We start from the raw sequence: 21437 nt of genomic DNA, 5'->3' as shown, positions 1-21437 counted from the left end.
TTTCCGGTGGCGGTGACGTTAGCAGCGACGTCAGCAATTTGTAAAAGTTTGTGATTAGGTCAGTATTATAAGGGGTACTACTAATGGTAAATTATTGATATTTTGTAAGCAGTTGTATAAGCATTGGCATATCCCATTGTCATGGAGATCACTTACCCAAGGATTATGGACTTTGAAACTTTTGCATAGTTTACATGTTTAAGTTTGTAAATAGCTCAGTTTATGGGGAACCACCAATGATAAGTCACTGATATTTTGTGTGTAGTTGTATTAACAATGGCATTTCTCATTTCCATAGAGGTTATTTTTCCCTGCACCTCCGCCTAGGTTCATTGACTTTTTTTTTTGCATAAGTAGTGAGGATTTTATTATTATTCGATGGATACTAATTCTAGTGGATTTTGTGGTTACAGGGGAAACGGTGACCTATATTTGCTAACATCCATGTCATTACAACTGAAAATCGAAAAAATAATGCATGATCTCTTTTTTTTTTAAATTTTACTGATGAATGCTTTCGGAACAGTTGAATATTTGTATAGAAAGCACATAAAATCTGCAAAAAACATTCTTATATTTGTCTTAAAATCATCAACCTACAATTTCAAATCAATACATTTTTTCTTGAAAATTTTTCTGTTGTTTTTCAGTTGCTCTGATTTCAAGATTAATTTTATCTTGGTTAGGTTGCTGTTTGTCTTATAAGAGTAACTTGACCTTGATGTATTTTCATTGTTCTGTGATTCATTAAGAACTTAGGTCATTGTTCAGTTATTGTCCATATTACCTGAGCTATAATTGTTTTTATACGACCGCAAAAATATTTTTGGGTTCGTATAATGGTATGATGTCGTCGTCATCGTCTGCGTCGTTGTCCGAAGGCACATTTGGTTTCCGGACAATTACTTTAGTTTTAGTAAATGGATCTCTATGAAATTTAACAAGAAAGTTCAATACCACAAAAGGAAGATTGGGATTGATTTTGGGGGTTATGGTACCAACAGTGTAGGAATAAGGGGCCAAAAACAAGCAATTTTGTAAGTTTCCGGACAATAACTTGTGTGTAAGTGTATGGATCTCTCTGACATTGTACCACAAGGTTCCATATCACAAAGGGAAGGCTGTGATTGAGTTTGGGGGTAATTGCCCCAAACATGCAAGAATTAGGGGCAAAAAATGGGCCAAAAACAAGAATTTTTCTAGTTTCCAGACAATAACTTGTGTTTAAGTGTATGGATCTCTCTAAAATTGTACTACAAGGTTCCATACTACAAAGGGAAGGTTGGGATTGAGTTTGGGGGTTATTGCTTAAATGGGGGGGGGGGGGGGCAAAAAGTTTAGGGGGATTTTTTTTCCAATTTTTTTAAGGGGTTCATATTTTTTTTTTTCAAAATTTTTCAAATTTTTTGAAAAAAGGAGAAATCTTCAATTGCACAGTATTGCGCAATAGATTTTTAAAAGATCTTTGACCACATTTATTTTGTGTCAGAAACCTATATTATGTCAAAAATTTGATCACAATCCAAATTCAGACTGTATCAAGCTTGAATATTGTGTCCAAATTTGCCCCAACTGTTCAGGGTTTCGACCTCTGCGCTCAGCGAAGTATTTCATTAAATAATAGAAAGGTGTACATAGCTTCCTGAAGGGGTTTTCATACCGTGGCCTCAATTTTCATGGCTCAGTCAGCAATGTTCAGGAAAGTTTCTCTGGAAGGAATCTTACACAAACAAATTGAGTTGCATTGTATTTGAAATTAAGAAAAACCTTGGGTGTAAAATAAAAACTTCAATTTAAATATACATGACTTGGTATTTGTATATCATCCATCTTGATATATTTTCTCTCTGGAGACTTCAAAATATACTTGGATCTTATTCACAGTTTTGATTGATCTTTCCATTTCCATGTAGCAACATTCCAGCAGCACCTGAATATGGAGTATACATCTCCCAGTTAAAACAAGGTTCCAGAGCTTTCATTCCCTTTCATGATTTTCCTCAATACAGGACTGCTGCTTACAAGGAAGCTATTAAACCAAGTTCAAAAATAGTGAAGTTAAAGCCATCCCTTTGTAATTTTTACGGACGCTATCACAAGTTGTCATAGATAACATTAATGGTCACCACAAACCTGTCCTCTTTTTCCTAATATACAACAAAACCAAAATTGTACTTACATTACCAACGTGACAGGTGCCACAGTAGACAATGATCTGCTTGCCCTTCCAGACCAGGTGAAATCACCCCAGGTTTTTGGTTGGATTCATGTTGCTAAGTCTACTTTTCTATGTTGTGTTTTGTTGACTCTTGGGCTTGTCAGTTTGTCTTTGACTTATGAGTTTGATTGTCACTTTGGTATCTTCCGCCTCTCTTTAAATCAACCAATGGTGCCATCAGAGTTTAAGAAAATCAATCCAGTCAACAAACACCAAAATAACTAGGACTGACAAAATACAAAGACTAGTAAGACAAATTAAGATTTAACTGTAATGTCTATCTGTCAAAAATAATGACTGAGAATTGTCCTTTGAGACATTTTTGAGATATCAGGGCAAAAATATGCATCTTTTTTCCAAATGATTTAAATTTTTGCAATTTGTAACAAAGTAAAAGAAGGAATCTGGTCAGCTGTCCCTTTAATGTTTACCCTGTGCATGCTTTTATTTGTATGCCACAACACAGAATGACAAAGTAATAAGATAGTACAGCCAATCAACTGGAAATACAAACAAAATGACTAAAAGGAAGATTGTGCACCGTAGCAAAATGTCCATCGGCTGTGTAAATGAATTCAATTGTGTGTCATACTGTGTCATTGAGGTACAATAGTTAAAATATGGTAAAAGTCCAATAACTTTTATTAAAATGGTCAAATCAAAATGACAATATAATACAGTCAACTACACATGACGGCAAACAAACCTATTTTAATAACATAGAGCCACCTATAATTCTTATTCGTATAAAAAATAAGCAGTAGAAGTTTAGATTTTAATTATACGTCAGTTACATCAGAAGTCGGTATAGACAATAATGCTCCTTCAACATGAGACTGTGAAACATCAAAGTTTAGATATGATCCATATTGCCATGTAATTACAGGGGACCTCAACATCAAAAATGACCAAGAGGTTATAAACTTTCTGAAAAAAGAACCAACATTTAAATATATGTCTGAATATTACTGATATTTGCATATCAAATTTCGAAAATTATTTAGAAATAAATAAAAAGAGTAAGTAATACACATTTGAAGGTCCACACTATGTATTGTTACCTAAACAACACCCAAAAAAAAAACGTAAACTATTGTTTCATATCGACCTCTAGTAAGTGTTCTACTACTATATGTCACTGCTTTTAACTAGTTCCTTAACTACTATGAAGAACTTCATATCATTAACATTTGTAATAAAACATATGAAATTAGTACTAGTGGAATTAATTACTTTTGGAGTGTACAAAATTCTTTGGGTTTTTTATAGATAAATTATGTTATTTTGATGGTCCTTTCGATTTGGTCGACAGTTTTGACTTTTCCACTCTTCATACTTTACTTCCACAAAAACTTATCAAAATAGGTTTTCCTATTTAATGGAATGGTCGTTTGAAAAATCTGATTGCAAATTTATATGCTGTGACTCATAAAAAGACTATATTTTTTCGTTAAACAATCAAGAACTCTCTCAATAAACTGCCGAAGTTTACCCAAAGGAACTTACTTTAAATAAATCAAATATTTAAAACACTAACACTCAAACAGATACGTCAGATATTGCAAGTAATTTCAGATCTGTACTTTGTGTCTTTTTTGTTATGAGGGATGTATAAATTCCCTGCCACGTCCAGTCTGTGTTTTTGTTAGATGTTTTTCTGCTTTTTATCAATCTGATGAGTTAAGCATTTTTCAAATAATTTTATAGTCTGTTCTTATGGTGAACTGTTACACTACTGTCCCAGGTTAGGGAAGAGTTGGATCCTTCAACCATTTAACCCCGCCACAGTCTTTATTTGCCTGTCCCATGTCAGGAGGTTGTAGTTCAGGAGTTGTCGTTGGTTCATGTCAGTCATATTTGTTTATCATAAATTGTTTTGATATAAATAAGGCCATTAGTTTTCTCAATTAATTTCATATTTTTCATGTCAGATTGCCCATAATTGCTTATATTCACTTTATATGAACTTTGGTGGATAGTTCTCTTATTGGCAATCATACCACATCTCCGTATTCTAATACAGCCTAGTATGAGAACTTGCTGTGAAACAGTATGGGAGGAGCTGCACTTACAGGGTGTTGTTACAATACATAATTATAGGGCTGTCTGTCAAGGTCATCATATTCCTGTTGGTTTGAAACCATAAACTGTAATATATGTTGTACTTTGCCAAAAAAATTACCTGAACATGAGCATATCTAAAACTAATGTAGAGATATGGGAAACATTATTCATAGCAAAAACCAGCCGAACAATGTAATTTAAATATCTTCGTATAAAAAAAATCATTATAAACCACTATTAACCCTACATTAATCACTTTTAAAGCTGCCATAAAATCTAATGGTACAGAGTAAAAAATAATCATTTAATACTGACACATTAAAATTTATTTGTCTGAATGAAAAATGATAAAATACATTAAAGAAGTAAATACACAAACTATAGTATTACACAACTAGCTTCCATTTGTATTTGCTGATATCTGAAACTGTTTTTCTTCAACAAGAGCATGCTGTTTATTACTTCTAAAAACTTTTCTCATATTATCATTATGATTTTCACTTTTTTCTGACTTTACTTCAGTATCACAATTTTCATCAGAGTTATATCCCATATCCCCATTCTGATTTGAGTTATGTCCCTTGTCACAAGCTTGTTCCAGAGATTCCTCAGTTTCTTCATCTTCTGATTCTTCATCTACAATAAAACATTTCTATATTTATTTGTAACCAAATATAATTTTCAAGTAGACTCAATAAAATATCTCATCTGCTTAAATAGTCATCTATAGTGTTTAGCTTAAATGTTTTAAAGAGTTATCATGCTAACTACAAATGAAATTCTTTTGTTGAGTAGTACTTGAGTAAAGTGCGACAAAACATTTTAAGATCTTTAACATATTGAAAATTCAAAGTACATTGTATCTGCAATTAAGAAGTAGGTGTCTGGCAAATATGAACAATGCTCACAAATTGCAACTCATTTATAAGCCGGTGACCAAGTATGAAAAGAGAAAATTGTGATGGAAATATTTGTTGGTCAAAGGAGAGCAGATGGTCAGATGCACAGAAAGACAAGGTGAATACTATGGCTCCACTCTTGGAGAAAGGGTATAATATCAAGGTCTTAAGTATAGAAGACTCCATATTTATACATGAATTGCCTCGGAAGTCAGACCAACATGTAAATTTTCTAGGACAAAATGTATTTGATATTTTAATAACAGATAAAATTCGTAGATGATCCTAGATCCATGAAATGAGGTAAAAATCAAGATGATCTCTGTTAATTTGTCATGTACACAAAAACTGAATGAAGATAATAGAAACATGGAGATGAGGTCAAAGTCATGTGACTTGCACATTTGCCTGTACTTAAAAAAAACTTGTTTATATTGCTTTTTTCTGTCAATTTATGGAATTTTGCATTTGTTTTAGACATTTAGTTATTTCTGTTATATTGTGAACTTTCAATTTCTGTGTAGCAATATTCTATTAGTGCCTGCATATGGAATATACATCTTTAAATGGACACCATATTCAGGGGCTTGCATTTCCTTTAATGATATCCTTGATAAATGGTTACTGCTTTCAATAAAAGGATTTAAAATGGAAAAGTTGCAGTTATCCCTTTTCAAGTTTTATAGACACTATCATGACATCATTGTAACCACAATTATGTCCCTTTTTCCTCAATTGAGCTTTTTTACTTTAATATTAGAGAAACATGAAGGGTGTGACTAGTGGAGCAGGAACTGATTCCCCTTACAGAGCGCCACGATTCACTCCTGTTTTAAGGTGGATTACAATGCTCTGTCTTTATTTTTCTGTTTTGAAAACTGCAGTTTGTCTATTTGTCATTTTTGTCTCGCCAACATGAAGTAAAAAGGGCAAGGTGTTCGTTTCAATGGCAGCAGCTTCAATTATGTTTTAGTTTGTGATTAGGTCGCTTCAATGGGAACCAATAGTGGTAGCTCAAAACTCAATGATAGTATGCAGTTGTATTAGTATTGGTACATCTCATTTCCATAGAGATTAAATGGCCTCACTTCCTTATCATTGTTCATTCACTTCATTGACTTTTGAAATTGCATCATTTACATGTTAATGTTTGTGTTTAGGACATTTCAATGGTATTTGATGAGCAGTTGTTTAACATTGTAGCATTGCCATTTCTCATTTCCACTGATTTTTATGGCCCTGCACCTTCAGTTGTGGTTCATTGAATTTGAACATTCTGCAAAGTTTACATGTTAAAGTATTGCCATTCTAATTTCAACAATTGCATTATACTATCAAAATCAGATAAATGCTAAACATATCAAAGGATTCATTCTTTTTTTTCTTAGTATTGTCAGTTTTTCTTCGACTTATGATTTTGATTATCCCCTTTGTCTGCCTCTTTTTTTAGCTTGTCAAAGCTTGTTAGAATATGGCAGGATTACAACCAAACCAAATAGTAAATGCTATACCTGATTCTTCTTTGTCTTCTTGTTCCTTTTTGGGTTTCTTGCCTTTTTGCTTCTGTTTTTTCTTCAATCTGGAAAAAGGTTAATCATTTGTTACTCATTTATCAAGATGTAAAAACAAATACTGATTTTGCAACCAACCAAAAAGTATTATATACCTAGTGACAATTATCATTAATGTTTAAAACTTTACATAGTATAGTTAATTCATGCTTTCCAAGATAAAAAAGATAGTTATCTCATTGTCAATCATACCAGGTCTTCAACTTAATTTTTATCTTTCTGCATAGCAATACAGGCTGTCTTCTAACACAAAATATAAAAAGATCAATTCTTAGATCAATCAAAGTGATCTGAAATCACTAATGAAAAGATTGGATGAATTGTGTATATAATTTCAATCATATTTTACTCCTTCATTGCAGTGATGGTGTACTAGAACAACTTGCTAAAGCACTTTTACATATTTGCTTGTTATATTACTACAGATTTTTATAAAGATAAGCAATTTTTCAGTGGATAAAATAGCTTAATAGAGTTAATGTCAGTGGATCACCAAATTTGCATAATATCTTCTTTTTAATTGCAACTTAATATTTATATTTTTTTAAACTGAAGAAATTTCTTATAAAAAAAAATGATCATTGTAGTGTTTTCAGTAAACCTGGGACCAATGGATAAAGAGACTTGAAAGTTAAAGTCCTTTTTTTTATCTTTCAAAATTAACCTGTGAATGGTTGTTTTTTAAGGGCATGTCAGTGTTCAAACATATTCATTTATGTTCTCACTCCTAAGTATAGCTTATTGATTTTGATTTAAAACAATATTATATGACATCAAAGATGCATGGTTGATAAAGGGTAATTTTCACATCAATAAACAAAACTTAATATGATGTTTTTATTCTATAATCCAAAGATGGAGAATTTTAATTTGTGAGGCAAATTTATATAATTTTTTAATTTAAGAAGGTTCACTGATTTTTTAAGTCTTAATTATGCAATAATGGAAAGAAAGAGGAATGTTTAAAGGATTTTTATTGAATTAGATTTCATGTTTACCAGAAGCAGGTTTTCCAAGGTAAAATCTAAGACTTTTTTCTTATTTTTTGTTAAAATGAGGGTAAATATTTCATTGCAAAAATACATTTCCTGTACTAGAACATACATGAATATACAAATATCTTCACTGATAAATGTAACCTATTAAAATCATGGATTAATTACAGATAATTGTTTCAAGAAAAATAGACCCCACTTGTACTTTTTACTCATACAGATTTTCTTTTTGGTCTTTTCTCAAAAAATACATTATATATTAATCCTTAATCCATTATCTTTCAGACAAAATTTACAGAATTTTTTTGTATTCTGTAGAGAGAAGCAAATTGAATATAAAATTTGTCATCAAATTGCCTTTTTCAAAATGTCTAATGTTTTTTTTAAATGTCATGTCTCTAGAATTTCTGTTTTATTGAATTAAAATGTATTGGTTTGGTTTTTGCTAAATGAAATATTCTAGTGCTGCAGAATTATATATAAAACAATAATAAAAAATATTTCGATGCTGTCTAGTTGTCAAACGTTTATTTCACTGAAGCAGATGATTCAACTATTTTAAAATATTCAAAAATTGAACTTAACATAATTTTAAAAGAGAATTTCAAGAAATAACTAGAAAACTGACATGTAAACAGGGGCCCAGCTTGTACATTTTAGTGTGAGACCTAGACACAAATAATTAATTCAAATTCATGAGGAATCAATTCTTGTAAATTTTGACAATTTTACTATTTTTTCCTTTTTGCCATTTATCTTGAAATGTTTGAAAGATAGAGATAAACTTAAAAAAGCAAAAATGATCAGCAATACAAGATCTTCAAAAAGTCAATGGCTGAATTAATAGTTAAGAGAACTCGGTATCAGAGTTACTTCTCTTAAATTACCATTTTTTCAAATTTTTATTTGGCATTTTTTCCCTATTATCTTGAAAATTATAATAGATATAAAGACACTTTTAATAGCAAAAATGATCAGCAAGATAAGATCTTCCAATAAGCCATTATGGCTTAAAACTTAAGTTAATGGAGTTATTACCCTTTAGAGGTGATTTTTACCATTTTTTTAGTTCCGGCCTATTATCTTGAAAAGTATATATAGTAGATAATACTAATGAAGACAGAAACTTTAAGAAGCAAAAATGATAAACAGGACAAGATCATCAAATTGGTCAACATGACTGAAATTGTCGGTTAACTCTATATAGAGTTACTGCCCTTTCATGACGATTTTTACCAAAACGTGACCATTGTTGAGTTGCAGGTGGTAGACACAGGCTCTTTGGAGCCTCTAGTTACACCTGCAAATAAGTTGGAACCGCCTTTCAAATAATAAACACAAAAAAATTCTAGCACAAAAATACCTTTCATATAATTTGCGATTATTTTTTTTAAAACTAGTTTTTACCAAATCCCACCATTCCAACTTTTCGTTTACTGCAAATATGACACCAAGAACTTGGAAAAGCATATTATACCCACATATAATTTTGGTTAAAATGATATTTCTCAAAATTTGTGAATTTTAATCAAATCTATGTTTTTATTGCCAATTTAATTCTTCAATTTTTACAATCATCAATTTTTGACAGTGGGAATCAAGTTCGAATAGCAAACTATATCTATACATATATATATTGATGTCTAAAAATAGCAACAATCAACATCCAATCTATTTAGGCGTGGATCAGCTTGTGTAAATAAACTGATACAGTTACTAAATTACAATTATATAAATGTATAAGAATATAACTTAAACACGCTAATTGATACATTAAAAAAGTTTTATTAGATTTTAAATAGATATACGCAATATTTTGCTAAACAAACTAGCTTCATCAGGCGAGTGCATCTATCCAGGTGAAATCGGATGCATGACAAAAAATATTTTTGAAGGTTTAACTACACATAGTTGGAATAAAATATGTTAAACTTTTATTCCAACTGTGTGTAGTTAAACCTTTAAAAATGTTTTTTGTCATGCATCCGAAATATTGCGTATATCTATTTAAATTCTAATAGAACTTTTTTAATGTATTAATTAGCGTATTTAAGTTATATTCTTAGACATTTATACATATATATATATCAATTTTTGTTGAAATCCATAGATCAAACACACAGTCAGGGGCATTACTTAAACAACTAACTTTCAAAATTACCTATAAGATGAATACGAGGCTCTTTAAAATAGGTTTTCTAAAGGTTACTTTTGTAAATTTCATTTCATTTACGGATTTTACTAGCATTGACTACTTTCCCTTAATTAATAAGTCATCTCACTAATAAATTAATTCACAGTAAGTATTACTGAGTTGTAAAACGCCTTCATTTGCATGCCAAAAGTGATATTTTAAAATATCACTCTACACCATCTCTAGTCTTATTGTTATTATTCATGTCTTTCTCTTGATTACAATGTATGTTCTGACAACCTTTTAGCCCTTTTCTTTGCAGTCCTTTCTTCTGCTTCTGTTTGGTTCTTCTCCAGCTTCTTCTGATATTCTGCATCAGCATTATCCTAAACCAAAATATATATTAAGCATATACTGTATTGAAGTGCTGTAAAAGATTCAATTGATGTTTAGAGATGTCTTTCAAGTTTTCACATTTACTCTTCCCTTAGTTGTTCTATTTTTTATATGTTTGTGGATTCTTTATTGATACTCATAAAACATCCATAATCTGGTTGTTGTTATCATTCATGCATAGTGGTAGCTAGTGAATATAATGTTTAATTGGCTAAAGCACATCCAAGGTCAACTGTATTTATGTAAAATGAAGTTATGGAAATAGGTGGAGCGGCAACCCATGAGTGGATACCTTAGTATTTACTTGTTTTCTTTCAATTAATTGTAAATAGTTACAAGTTTGGGAATCATTATTATTCATGGGAGACAAACCATGAAATTTTATGTTCAACAAAGTATAAATTTTCTATAGGCATGCATGCAAACATTGGCAAAACTTCGAAATCAAATATACATGAAAAATTATTTCACAATCCACCAAAATAAATTAATCCTTAATATAACATAACAAGAATGTGTCCATTGTACACAGATGCCCCACTCGCACTGCCATTATCTATGTTCAGTGGACAGTGAAATTGGGATCAAAACTCTAAATTTGGCATAAAAATTAGAAAGATCATATCATAGGGAACATGTGTACTAAGTTTCAAGTTGATTGGACTTCAACTTCATCAATAAAATGCTCCGCTGGGGCGTAGCTTGATCAGACCGCAGAGGTCGAACCCTGAACAGTTGGGGCAAGTATGGACACAACATTCAAGCTTGATACAGCACTGAATTTGGATTGTAATTAAATATTTGACACAGCATAGGTTTCTGACACAGAATGAAAGTGGTCTAAGAACTTAAAAATTTTTAATTTACCTATTCAAACCATATCATTATTTTTTGCTTTTATATAAATCAGAAATAACCAATTTAAAATGGAAAATTTTAAAGAAAAAAAATGAAAAAAAAATCCCCCCCAATTTTTTGAACCCCCTTATGATTCATCACCCCCAAACTCAATCCCAGCTTTCCCTTTGTGGTATGGTACCTTGCAGTACAATTTCAGAGAGATCCATACACTTGAACACAAGTTATTGTCTGGAAACTAGAAAATTGCTTGTTTTTTGGCCCCTTTTTGGCCCCAAATTCCTAAATGTTTAGGGCAATTACCCCCAAACTCAAACCCAGCTTTCCCTTTGTGATATGGAACCTTGCAGTACAATTTCATAACGATCCATACACTTACACACAAGTTATTGTCCTGAAACTAGAGAAATGTTTGTTTTTTTGCCCTTTTATGGCCCCTAAATACTAAAATTTTGAGGGAATTACCCCTAAAATCAATCCCAGCCTTCCCTTAGTGGTATGGTACCTTGCAGTACAATTTCAGAGAGATCCATACATTTGAACACAAGTTATTGTCTGGAAACTAGAAAAATGCTTATTTTTGGCCCCTTTTTGGCCCCTTATTCCTAAACTTTTTGGGCAATTACCCCCAAACTCAATTCCAGCTTTCCCTTTGTGATATGAAACCTTGTAGTACAATTTCATAAAGATCCATACACTTACACACAAGTTATTGTCATGAAACTAGAAAAATGCTTGTTTTTTGCCCCTTTTTGGCCCCTAATTCCTAAAAATTTGAGGCAATTACCCCCAAAATCAATCCCAGCATTCCCTTTGTGATATGGAACCTTGTGATACAATGTCAGAGAGATCCATACACTTACACACAAGTTATTGTCATGAAACTAGAAAAATGCTTGTTTTTTGCCCCTTTTTGGCCCCTAATTCCTAAAATTTGGACACAATTACCCCCAAAATCAATCCCAGCATTCCCTTTGTGATATGGAACCTTGTGGTACAATGTCAGAGAGATCCATACACTTACACACAAGTTATGTCTGGAAGTTACAAAAATGCTTATTTTTGGCCCCTAATTCCTAAACTGTGGGTACCATAACCCCCAAAATCAATCCCCACCTTCCTTTTGTGGTATTGAACCTTATGGTAAAACTTCATTGAGATCCATTCACTTAAACTAAAGTTAGAGTGCGAAAACTAATGTGTCTTCGGACGACGATGACGACGACGCCAACGTCATACCAATATACGACCACAAAAATTTGTTTGCGGTCGTATAAAAACTACCTTGACCAAAAACTTTAACCTGAAGCGGGACAGACGGACGGACAGACGAACAAACGGACGCACAGACTATAAAACATAATGTCCCTCTACTATTGTAGGTGGGGTATAAAAACATCTTTATTTGCCACACATTACTGATTTATTCTGGTTTACATATCTCACAACATGGATAGTGTCTTCAGGACAAAGGAGTGCACATGGCTTTCATACCATACGTAGTATGGATATTTTGCAGTTACGAAAATGTTGACTTATTATGTAACTTGTTTTGCAACATTATACGATTTAAGAGAATGTGAAAGTAAACTACGTTTTTTTAATCAAATAAACAATAGCAAAGCATGCCTTCCCAATGTTTGCAAGAAATTTGTTTAGGTGGAGAAAATTGAATGGATGAAAATAAACTCATTATAGATATCAGAATTGAAATTTTGTACGCCAGACGTGCATTTCATCTACAAAAGACTCATTAGTGACGCTCGAATCAAAAAAAGTTAAAAAGGCCAAATAAAGTATGAAACTGAAGAGCATTGAGGACCCAAAATTCCAAAAGGTTTTGCCAAATAGAGAACAAGGAATGACACTTCCCCTCCCTAAGACTTCTATCAGAGTTATGAAAAAGAAAATATCAAGACACAAAAGCATTTAATATCATGACATAATATTCATCAGATGAATATTCAAATTAACATTTGATAAAAGTAATCTTATAGGGATTGCTGCTGTCTACTTGAGGTACATATTCAAGTGTGCATAACACATTTCTGGAATAACATTCTTTAGATAACAAAATTTGAAAATTCAAATACATGAAATGTGTGTTATTACCACTTGGTCAGCTGATACTAAAAAGTAGGACTAATTCCTACTAGATGTAATGTCAACTTCGCCTGTAGGAGTTGCAAATTTAGGTTTTGTATGATTGCCTAATTTATTAATTGCAAATACATATATACACAAACTTACAAATATATTCAAATTTCCGATTTATAATTTTATGAATGTTTAGACAGCTAAGTTTTCTTAAAAGTGATCTGTTTTTGTAATATCAGAAAATAATTTGTATAGATATGATCATATCTGAGCTCTTTATAGTTCTATTGACAGGTTTTACTATACATCTTACATTATGAATAGGTATTATGCATATATATCAGGTGTTTATTAATCTTACTCGTTCAAATTTTTCATCTACATATTTCTGTCTAGCATATTCTCTCCGCCTTACTCCTCTGTAGACATGGAAATCTCCACTTCCTGCTCCTGCACTGGAACCTGTCAAGAAATATTAGTCTGAAGATTAATTTGTTTAAGGCAAATAAAATTGAGAATGGAAATGGGGAATGCTAGAAAATTGTTGCATTTATAATAAATAAAAGCAGTTGAAAACAAATCCCTTCTAGCCATAAACACAAATTTCATGAATAGTCCAAGAGCATGCATTTATAACTCTAAATGGTTAAAGGTAGAGGACATAAATAAGTATTGCTTCCTAAAAAGAAAACAGTTGGAAAGAAATTTCGAATAGCTTTTTTTTACATTTTGATTTTTTAGTGTGTGTATACTTTTCAGGGTATTTTTGCACAGTAATCTATAATTAAAACGCCAATGTGTATATAGATCAGTCTGTTATCAATGACCATTCAGAGACAACAATATGTTCTATGATTACATGTTGTACTTAATGCTTTTTTGTGGTGCATAAAGTGCAAAACTGTTGATTCTTTATATAAACTGTTAACACAGAGATATGTCTCGCCTATTTGTTATTTTGATAATGCAAATGTTGAAATTAAAATAGCAATACTTTACATGTTAGTTATGCAAATATTCAAAGTCAATGAACCATGACTGAAGGTACAGGGCTAAACAATCTCCATGGAAATGAGATGTGCCAATGCTAATACAACTGCATACCAAATACCATTGACTTATCATAAGTCGTTCCCTTTCAACAAACCTAAACACAAACATTACTTGTAAACTATGTAAAAATTTCAAAGTCAATGAACCATGATGAGGGGGTGGGGCTATATAATCCATGGAAATGAAACATGCAAATTGCCAATACATTTGCATACCGAATATCATTGACTTAACATTAGTGGTTCATCTTAAACTGACCTAATCACAAACTAATACATGTAAACTAAGTAAAAGTTTCAAAGTCAATAGACCATGACTGAGGGGTAAGGACCAAATATTCTCCATGGAAATGAGATGTGCTAATGCTTATACAACTGCATACCAATTATCATTGACCTACCACTAACAGTTCCCCTTAATCTGACCTAATCACAAACTAATACATGAAAACTAAGCAAAGTTTCAAAGTCAATAGACCTTGACTGAGGGGGCGGGGCCAAATAATCTCCACGGTAATGAGATGTGCCGATGCTAATACAACTGCATACCAATTATCATTGACCTACCACTAACAGTTCCCCTTAATCTGACCTAATCACAAACTAATACATGTAAACTAAGCAAAGTTTCAAAGTCAATAGACCTTGACTGAGGGAGCGGGGCCAAACAATCTCCATGGTAATGAGATGTGCCAATGCAATCACTGACCTACCACTAGTGGTTCACCATGAACTAGACTTAATCACAAACTAATACATTGTTGACGCCGCGGCTGCTGCTGACGCCATGGCTGCCGACGCCGTGGCCGGAAACATCATACCCATGTCTCGCTTTTTGACTCCGTCAAGGCGAGACAAAAACTTTTCCTCCGCTATTATTTCAAAATAACTGTTTTCAAAGCTTAATAGATTTTGTTTAACAAAACTCCATGTGAGGTCTGTAACCAATAAAACATGGTACATGTAAACATAAATGAAATCATTTAGATAATTTTTTACCTCTCCATTTTGTGTTCCTTTATACTTACCAGGAAGGTAAATTTGGATTGTCTTCGTGTTTTGTATATCCTTGGTTTGTGTATGTTCTTTTTTTCCCCGTCTGGAAGATAGATTTTGGGTTGCATTCAATGTGCATTTGGGAATGTTCTTTTATCCCTTCTGGAAGGTAAGTTTTGGTTGTCTTCATTGTGTGTTTGTGTATGTTTAAACCCCTTCTGTAAGGTAAATTTGGGTTACCTTCATTGTGTTTGTGTTAAATAATTATTTTTTTTTTCCTTCTCAGGAGTCACCACACTTCAGAATTATAGGGAGAAGTGACTGTCAAACAGGGAGAAGTGAAGACCCAACATGGAGATTTCTGGGAGAAGTGCAGCTTGAACAGAGAGACTTCAGGGTAAATTGAAGGATCATTTTAATACCTTTTAAGGATCAAATTTTCCAAGCATCTATACCGTTTTGTTATTTTTCAAAGCATTTTTGCATGACAACTGCTAAGGTGGTATTTCTTTGCATTGCCATGCTTCAGGTGTCAACATATATTTGTTCCACCTAACAGAAGTTCCATTATTGTTATAAACAATGTCATAATATCTGTTCCAGTTGGAATAAATATTCTATACCATTTATTCTGCTAGGAACATATAGTGTAATATTTATTCCAGTGGAAATAATATTCCAGAATATTTTTTCCACTTGGAACAAGTTTGTATTATGAAGGAACTTCTGGAAGGTAAATGTTTAGGTTATTTTCATTGTGTGTTTGTGTATGTTCTTTTTTATTCCTTCTGGTAGGTAATATAAGTTTAGGTCAACTTGATTTGTACATTTATCTTATATAAATCTTTCCTTTTACCCCAAACATTTCTTATAAATTCCAGTGGATCACGAGGCTTTCTTTCTTGTGATGACTCAGGAATAAAAACTTCTTTTGACTGAAAACAGAAATTAATTTAAATTCATTATCGTTTGTAAATGATAAATTCCTAAATGGTTTATTCAAAATTTAAATAGTCATACAAATTTTCATCACTTAATCAATGTCTTTTTTTAAGAAGCTGTGTTAGCTGTAATAGAAAATGTTCATGACCATTAGCCAATGTGGTTAAAGTCAACAAATTTTCTTTAGCAACATACATGTACATATTAATAAGCCATAAAATTTAAATTTAATTTTTTTTTTATAATATATTGGTCATTCTGAGGCCTTTTAAAGAAAACACAATATTGTTTGAATATTTTTTTGTAACAACTAACATGTTAACTATGGTGGATAGGCCACTTTATAGTTAGATCGGCCGTATACATAATGTAGATGTTTGGCCATTTTCAGGGCCTCATAAAAAATATTATTATAAAAAATATATACATAGTTTTAATTACAATTTAAATAAATTGCTTCGCCTAGTGCAGCTGGATACGACCGCAGAGGTCCAACCCTGAACAGTTGGGGCAAAAATGGACACAATATTCGTGCTTGATACAGGTCTGAATTTCGATTGTAATTCAATATTTGACACATAATAGGTTTCTGACACAGAATAACTGTAGTCAAAGAACTTAGAATTGGTTATATGATTTAAATTTATATTCAATTTTTTGCTTTTGTGCACTATGCTGTTGCGAATTAACCTCCCCCCCCCCCCTTTTTTAAAAACAAAAATTTGAAGGATTTTCTTTTTGATTTCTGAAACCTTGAGGAGAAAAAATTCCCCCCCCCCCCCCCCCTCTTTTAAAAAAAAAAAAAATTTCCCCTCAGTCATGGTCATAATTTCAATTCAAATTTCCATGGAGTTTGCAACCGTAATGACCCATTTTAATACATCATAAAAGTCTTTAAATAGAAAATGACTTACATAATCATAGCTAAAATTAATTTACCTTAATCAGCATTTTTAAAATTATTAAAATAGTAACTTCTAAAAATGAATTGACAGCTAATCACCTCAAGACAATACAAAAGTCTTTATACATAATTTAAAAGCAGGGTAAGGGAGGTAATTCAAAATAGTTTTTGAATTACCTCACTTACACTGTAATTTGTACTTAAGTAATTGTCCATTAACCAGGACACCCTTGTTTTTTCTCACTTTTTTGCCCCTAATTCCTAAACGGTTTGAGCCATAACCCCTCAAAGCCAATCCTATCCATCCCTTTGTGGTATGGAAACTTGTGGTATAATTTCAGAGAGATCCATACACTGTTCCACAAGTTATTGTCATGAAACTAGAAAAATGCTTATTTGGGCCCCTTTTTGGTCCCTAATTTCTAAACTGTCGGGACCATAACCCCCAAAATTAATCCCAACCTTCCTTTTGTGGTTATAAACCTTAGGTTTAAATTTCATAGAGATCCATTCACTTTATTTACATGTAAAGTTATTGTGCGAAAACCAATGTGTCTTCGGACGACTCCAACATCATACAAATATACGACCGTAAAAAAAATTTGCGGTCGTATAAAAATTTATGCACTCCAAATTAATTTTCAATTATTTTTGTATTCTTGTAAATACATAAAATATCATTATATAGTCCACACTGTGCAAAACAGTAAATAATCTTCAGATCATTGAAAAAAAATTAAGGTTCATCAAAAGGAATTGAAAAACATGGGCGTGTTTACACCACAAAATCTACTGTGAGTACAGACAAACTGATGCATCTAGGAAAGTTTTAAGGCATGGCAGGACCTACATATATAAAAGTTCTATGTAGTCTATGTTTTAGAAAATTAAAAGCTTACCTAGATTTTGATGTGCATTTTTTTCCAGTCTGCAGAAGATAGCAAAATTTAACAAACACATGAGTTTCATTTGATAAGGTCCACTCAGATAGACAGTTTAAATCATCTATTGTTTGCAGATGTCTATTGTCCATTTAAATCAATACTACTCACAACATTTATTATATGAGAGGAGCTTCTCAAACCTCTTTCCCAACTTAGTTTATTTTGGCACCTTCTGCAGGATTGAAAAAAAATGAATAGCAAAATCCAGAAAAGTTTATAATTTTCTCAAACTTAAAATGCATTTAAAATTCAATTATCTAGTTCTTGCCATGCCTTAAAACTTTTCCAGGTGCACAGGTTTGTCTGTACTCAGAGAATCTAAACAAACTTGTACATTTGGTAAGGAAAATAATCATCAGAAATTTCAATGTTTTATAACTTATACCAGTCTATAAAAATAAACAAGTAGTTTTGAAAGATGGAGATATACATGCAAAATTGAATGTTTAATGTAATTAAATTATCTACATTTAAATTACTTGTTCAAACATATAGTATATATGTTATTGAGAGTTATTTATTATCATTTGAATTGTTACAAAAAAGTATTTATAAGTGCACACCAAAGCGCTCCTCAGTAAGGAGTTTTATAAATATAACAGGTGAGACAGAAGATGATCATATTATATTGATGCAATAATATATTGCAGAAGGTATAAACAGTTACTTTTTTCTCCATCATTGTTAAAAATAAATTTGTTGAGTGCTCCTATGTCAGGAGGATTATAAAATACAAGAAGTAAAACAGGAAGTGAATCTTGTTATGTTCAAAGTACAAACTTCTTTGATTCTTCTTTAAATTTCATACTCATGGTTATGAAACAAAACATTTTTTACCAATTAAGTCAAAACTATGTATGCCTTTAAAATTGTTAAAGATTTTATTTTTTATGTTATGCCTACTGAAATAAATTTTTTCAGGTGTACATGCTGTACATAAACATTACAAATGGATAACATGTGGACATTTCATTCTGTATTAAATATGTAGTATTTGTTCAATTATCTTAAATCCACTAATTAGCAGTAAACAATCATTAACAAAGGTGATAAAACTGCCAAAGCATTAGGTATTTAACTTAATCCCATTGTCAGTTAATTAGTGTTACACAATCAGCATTATCAGGTAACAATTTTACCAGAAACGCCGGTAGGCATGAAATTTGGAAATTTTATTTTTTTGAAAAGGCAAAGGGGTGCATTCTTTTACTTAGGAGGGCAGAAGGGCGGGGGTAAGGGAACCTAGGGCGGGTCGCCCTTCTATTTAGGGAAGGCGGGAACACTGGGATAAGGGATAGTCATTACATTTAGGGGTCATCCCTCATTTCAGGGGTTGTTCACAACCTATTGAAGGACTGCTGAAAACCTAAACTTTAAACAGGGACAGTCTTCAGTCAGGGGACATACTTAAATGAGTTGATGACCTTGTACTGAATCTGGGATAATGACATGAAAATCACTTTTTTAAGTATCATACCTCTATTTTCTTCCAAAAAATCACTTATTTAAGTATTATTATTTTAATTACCCCCACTAATTTCAACACCCCCGAACAGTGAAATTTTGATCGCGAACAGTAAAATTTTATTACATAATCTGTAAGATGAAACCTTGAATTTTACAGGAAAATTACTACCACTGGCACTGCTGGGAAAAGTATCAGTTCATTATGTAAAGTCTTCATTATAGCATTTTTTCAACAAATATAGAATTTACAGCTCAATGAATGCATCAACGGCATAAGACTGTATCGGGTCCGTTCGCCCTAATTACATTTTCGCCCTGAGTCTGTTTGCCCATAGAGTCCGTTCGCCCTAATTTTTATTAAAAAAAAATAATATTAATGGTTTGTTTTAAAGTTTTGTAATCTTATTCAGGTATTAAAATGGCAAATATCTCCAAATTCATGAATCAAACATAGAAATTTAAAAAAAAAAGGTTTTTGTTTTGGAGCATTAATCAGGCTAATTGGCTTTTATATTGTTACATTTGTTTTTATTCAGAATTACTTTTAATGACTGTTGATTGTAAATAAACTCATCATAGATACCAAGATTGAAATTTTGTATGCCAGACACACGTTTTGTCTACAAAAGACTCATCAGTGACGCTCGAATCAAAAAAGTTAATAAGGCCAAATAAAGTCTGAGAATAAAGTTGAAGAGCATTGAGGACCCAAAATTTCTAAAAGTTTTGCCAAATACAGCTAAGGTAGTATATTTCTGAGGTGGAAAAGCCTTAGTATTCTGAAAATTCAAAGTTTTGTAATTTAGAATGCTGATTACGATGTCTTTGATCTCACTGATTGTTGTAGTTATTGTTTTTAATGGATTAATAATGAAATTGTTTTTTTTTTTAAATAAACAAGTCAGCTTGGAATGAGTTAAAACAATGATGTAAGAATTGTAAGACATTAAAGGGAAATTGTTATGAAATTGTTACAAGGTTTCAAAAAAGATAAATTCATACAGATAACTTTGTCTCCAGTTCCTGAACACTTTTTCTTCTTCTTCAAAATACTGTCCACATTCAACATGATGAATATTCTGGCAAGATTATTCAATACAAATCAAAAGAAAAATAATTATCTGGTAGCAGCAATACAACATAAATATTTCGGCGGAATTTTCAACAAACTTTAACATAATTAATTCAAGTAATTTATATTATACAAGACAACAAAAATAAAATAGAAATCAGGGCGTACGGACTGTGCGAACAGGAATTAGGGCGAACGGACCCAGGGCGAACATGTATTAGGACGAACAGGTACTAGTGCGAACGCGAATCAGGGCGAACAGACCCCGATTCGCATAAACCTTGCTATTTAAAAGAAGAAAAAGGTTCATTTTTTCCAATTTTACTAATAATAAGATATAATCTAAACCTATATGTTTAAAATTTTGATAAAACTGCAAAATCAAAATTTGTGACAAAATTTCGAATTTGCTACTTAAATAAGTGATTTTATAAATCACTTATTTCAGTTATTCCCCTGACTGGTCTTAGTATATAGAAAGTCCCTGCTTTAAAGAAGAAGAACCTATAAAACCCAAAGATAAACAGTTAACAATCTATCCTTTGCTGTTACAGAAACATTTCTTTACTTACTGGATTCTTCATCAATTTGTCAAGTCTCATCTTCTGTAATTCTGCTGGAGTTTTTGCGACAACAACATTTTTCTCACTTTTTTCTTTTCCGTCCATTTTTAACACCGGATATCTGGAACTTGCATTAATTCCGGAACAAAATGTCGGTTTGTTTGCAAATGAAAAAAATGGGTGAATCTGACTGTGAATTTTCTTTTACTCATGAAAAGTAGGAACGTAGAAATTGTATGATAATTTGAAACTTATCGTATTTCTA

At 31.9% G+C, this 21437-nt stretch overlaps 1 protein-coding gene across 1 annotated transcript; it reads right to left on the bottom strand.

Annotated features, from left to right (window-relative positions):
• Positions 1-4585: 4585 nt before the first annotated feature.
• LOC127712484 (PRKR-interacting protein 1 homolog) lies at positions 4586-21397 on the bottom strand. Its single transcript, XM_052218947.1, has 6 exons — positions 21182-21397; positions 16137-16215; positions 13594-13694; positions 10182-10267; positions 6693-6760; positions 4586-4918 (listed from the first exon to the last, which is right to left on the bottom strand). The coding sequence occupies exons 1-6, from the start codon at positions 21275-21277 to the stop codon at positions 4677-4679; spliced, it is 672 nt and encodes a 223-aa protein (XP_052074907.1). The 5' UTR covers positions 21278-21397; the 3' UTR covers positions 4586-4676.
• Positions 21398-21437: the final 40 nt, after the last annotated feature.

The sequence above is a fragment of the Mytilus californianus genome, unplaced genomic scaffold (genome assembly GCF_021869535.1).
Source record: "Mytilus californianus isolate M0D057914Y unplaced genomic scaffold, xbMytCali1.0.p SCAF_8, whole genome shotgun sequence".
NCBI lineage: Eukaryota > Metazoa > Mollusca > Bivalvia > Mytilida > Mytilidae > Mytilus > Mytilus californianus.
This window is presented reverse-complemented; position numbering and strand designations above follow the sequence as displayed.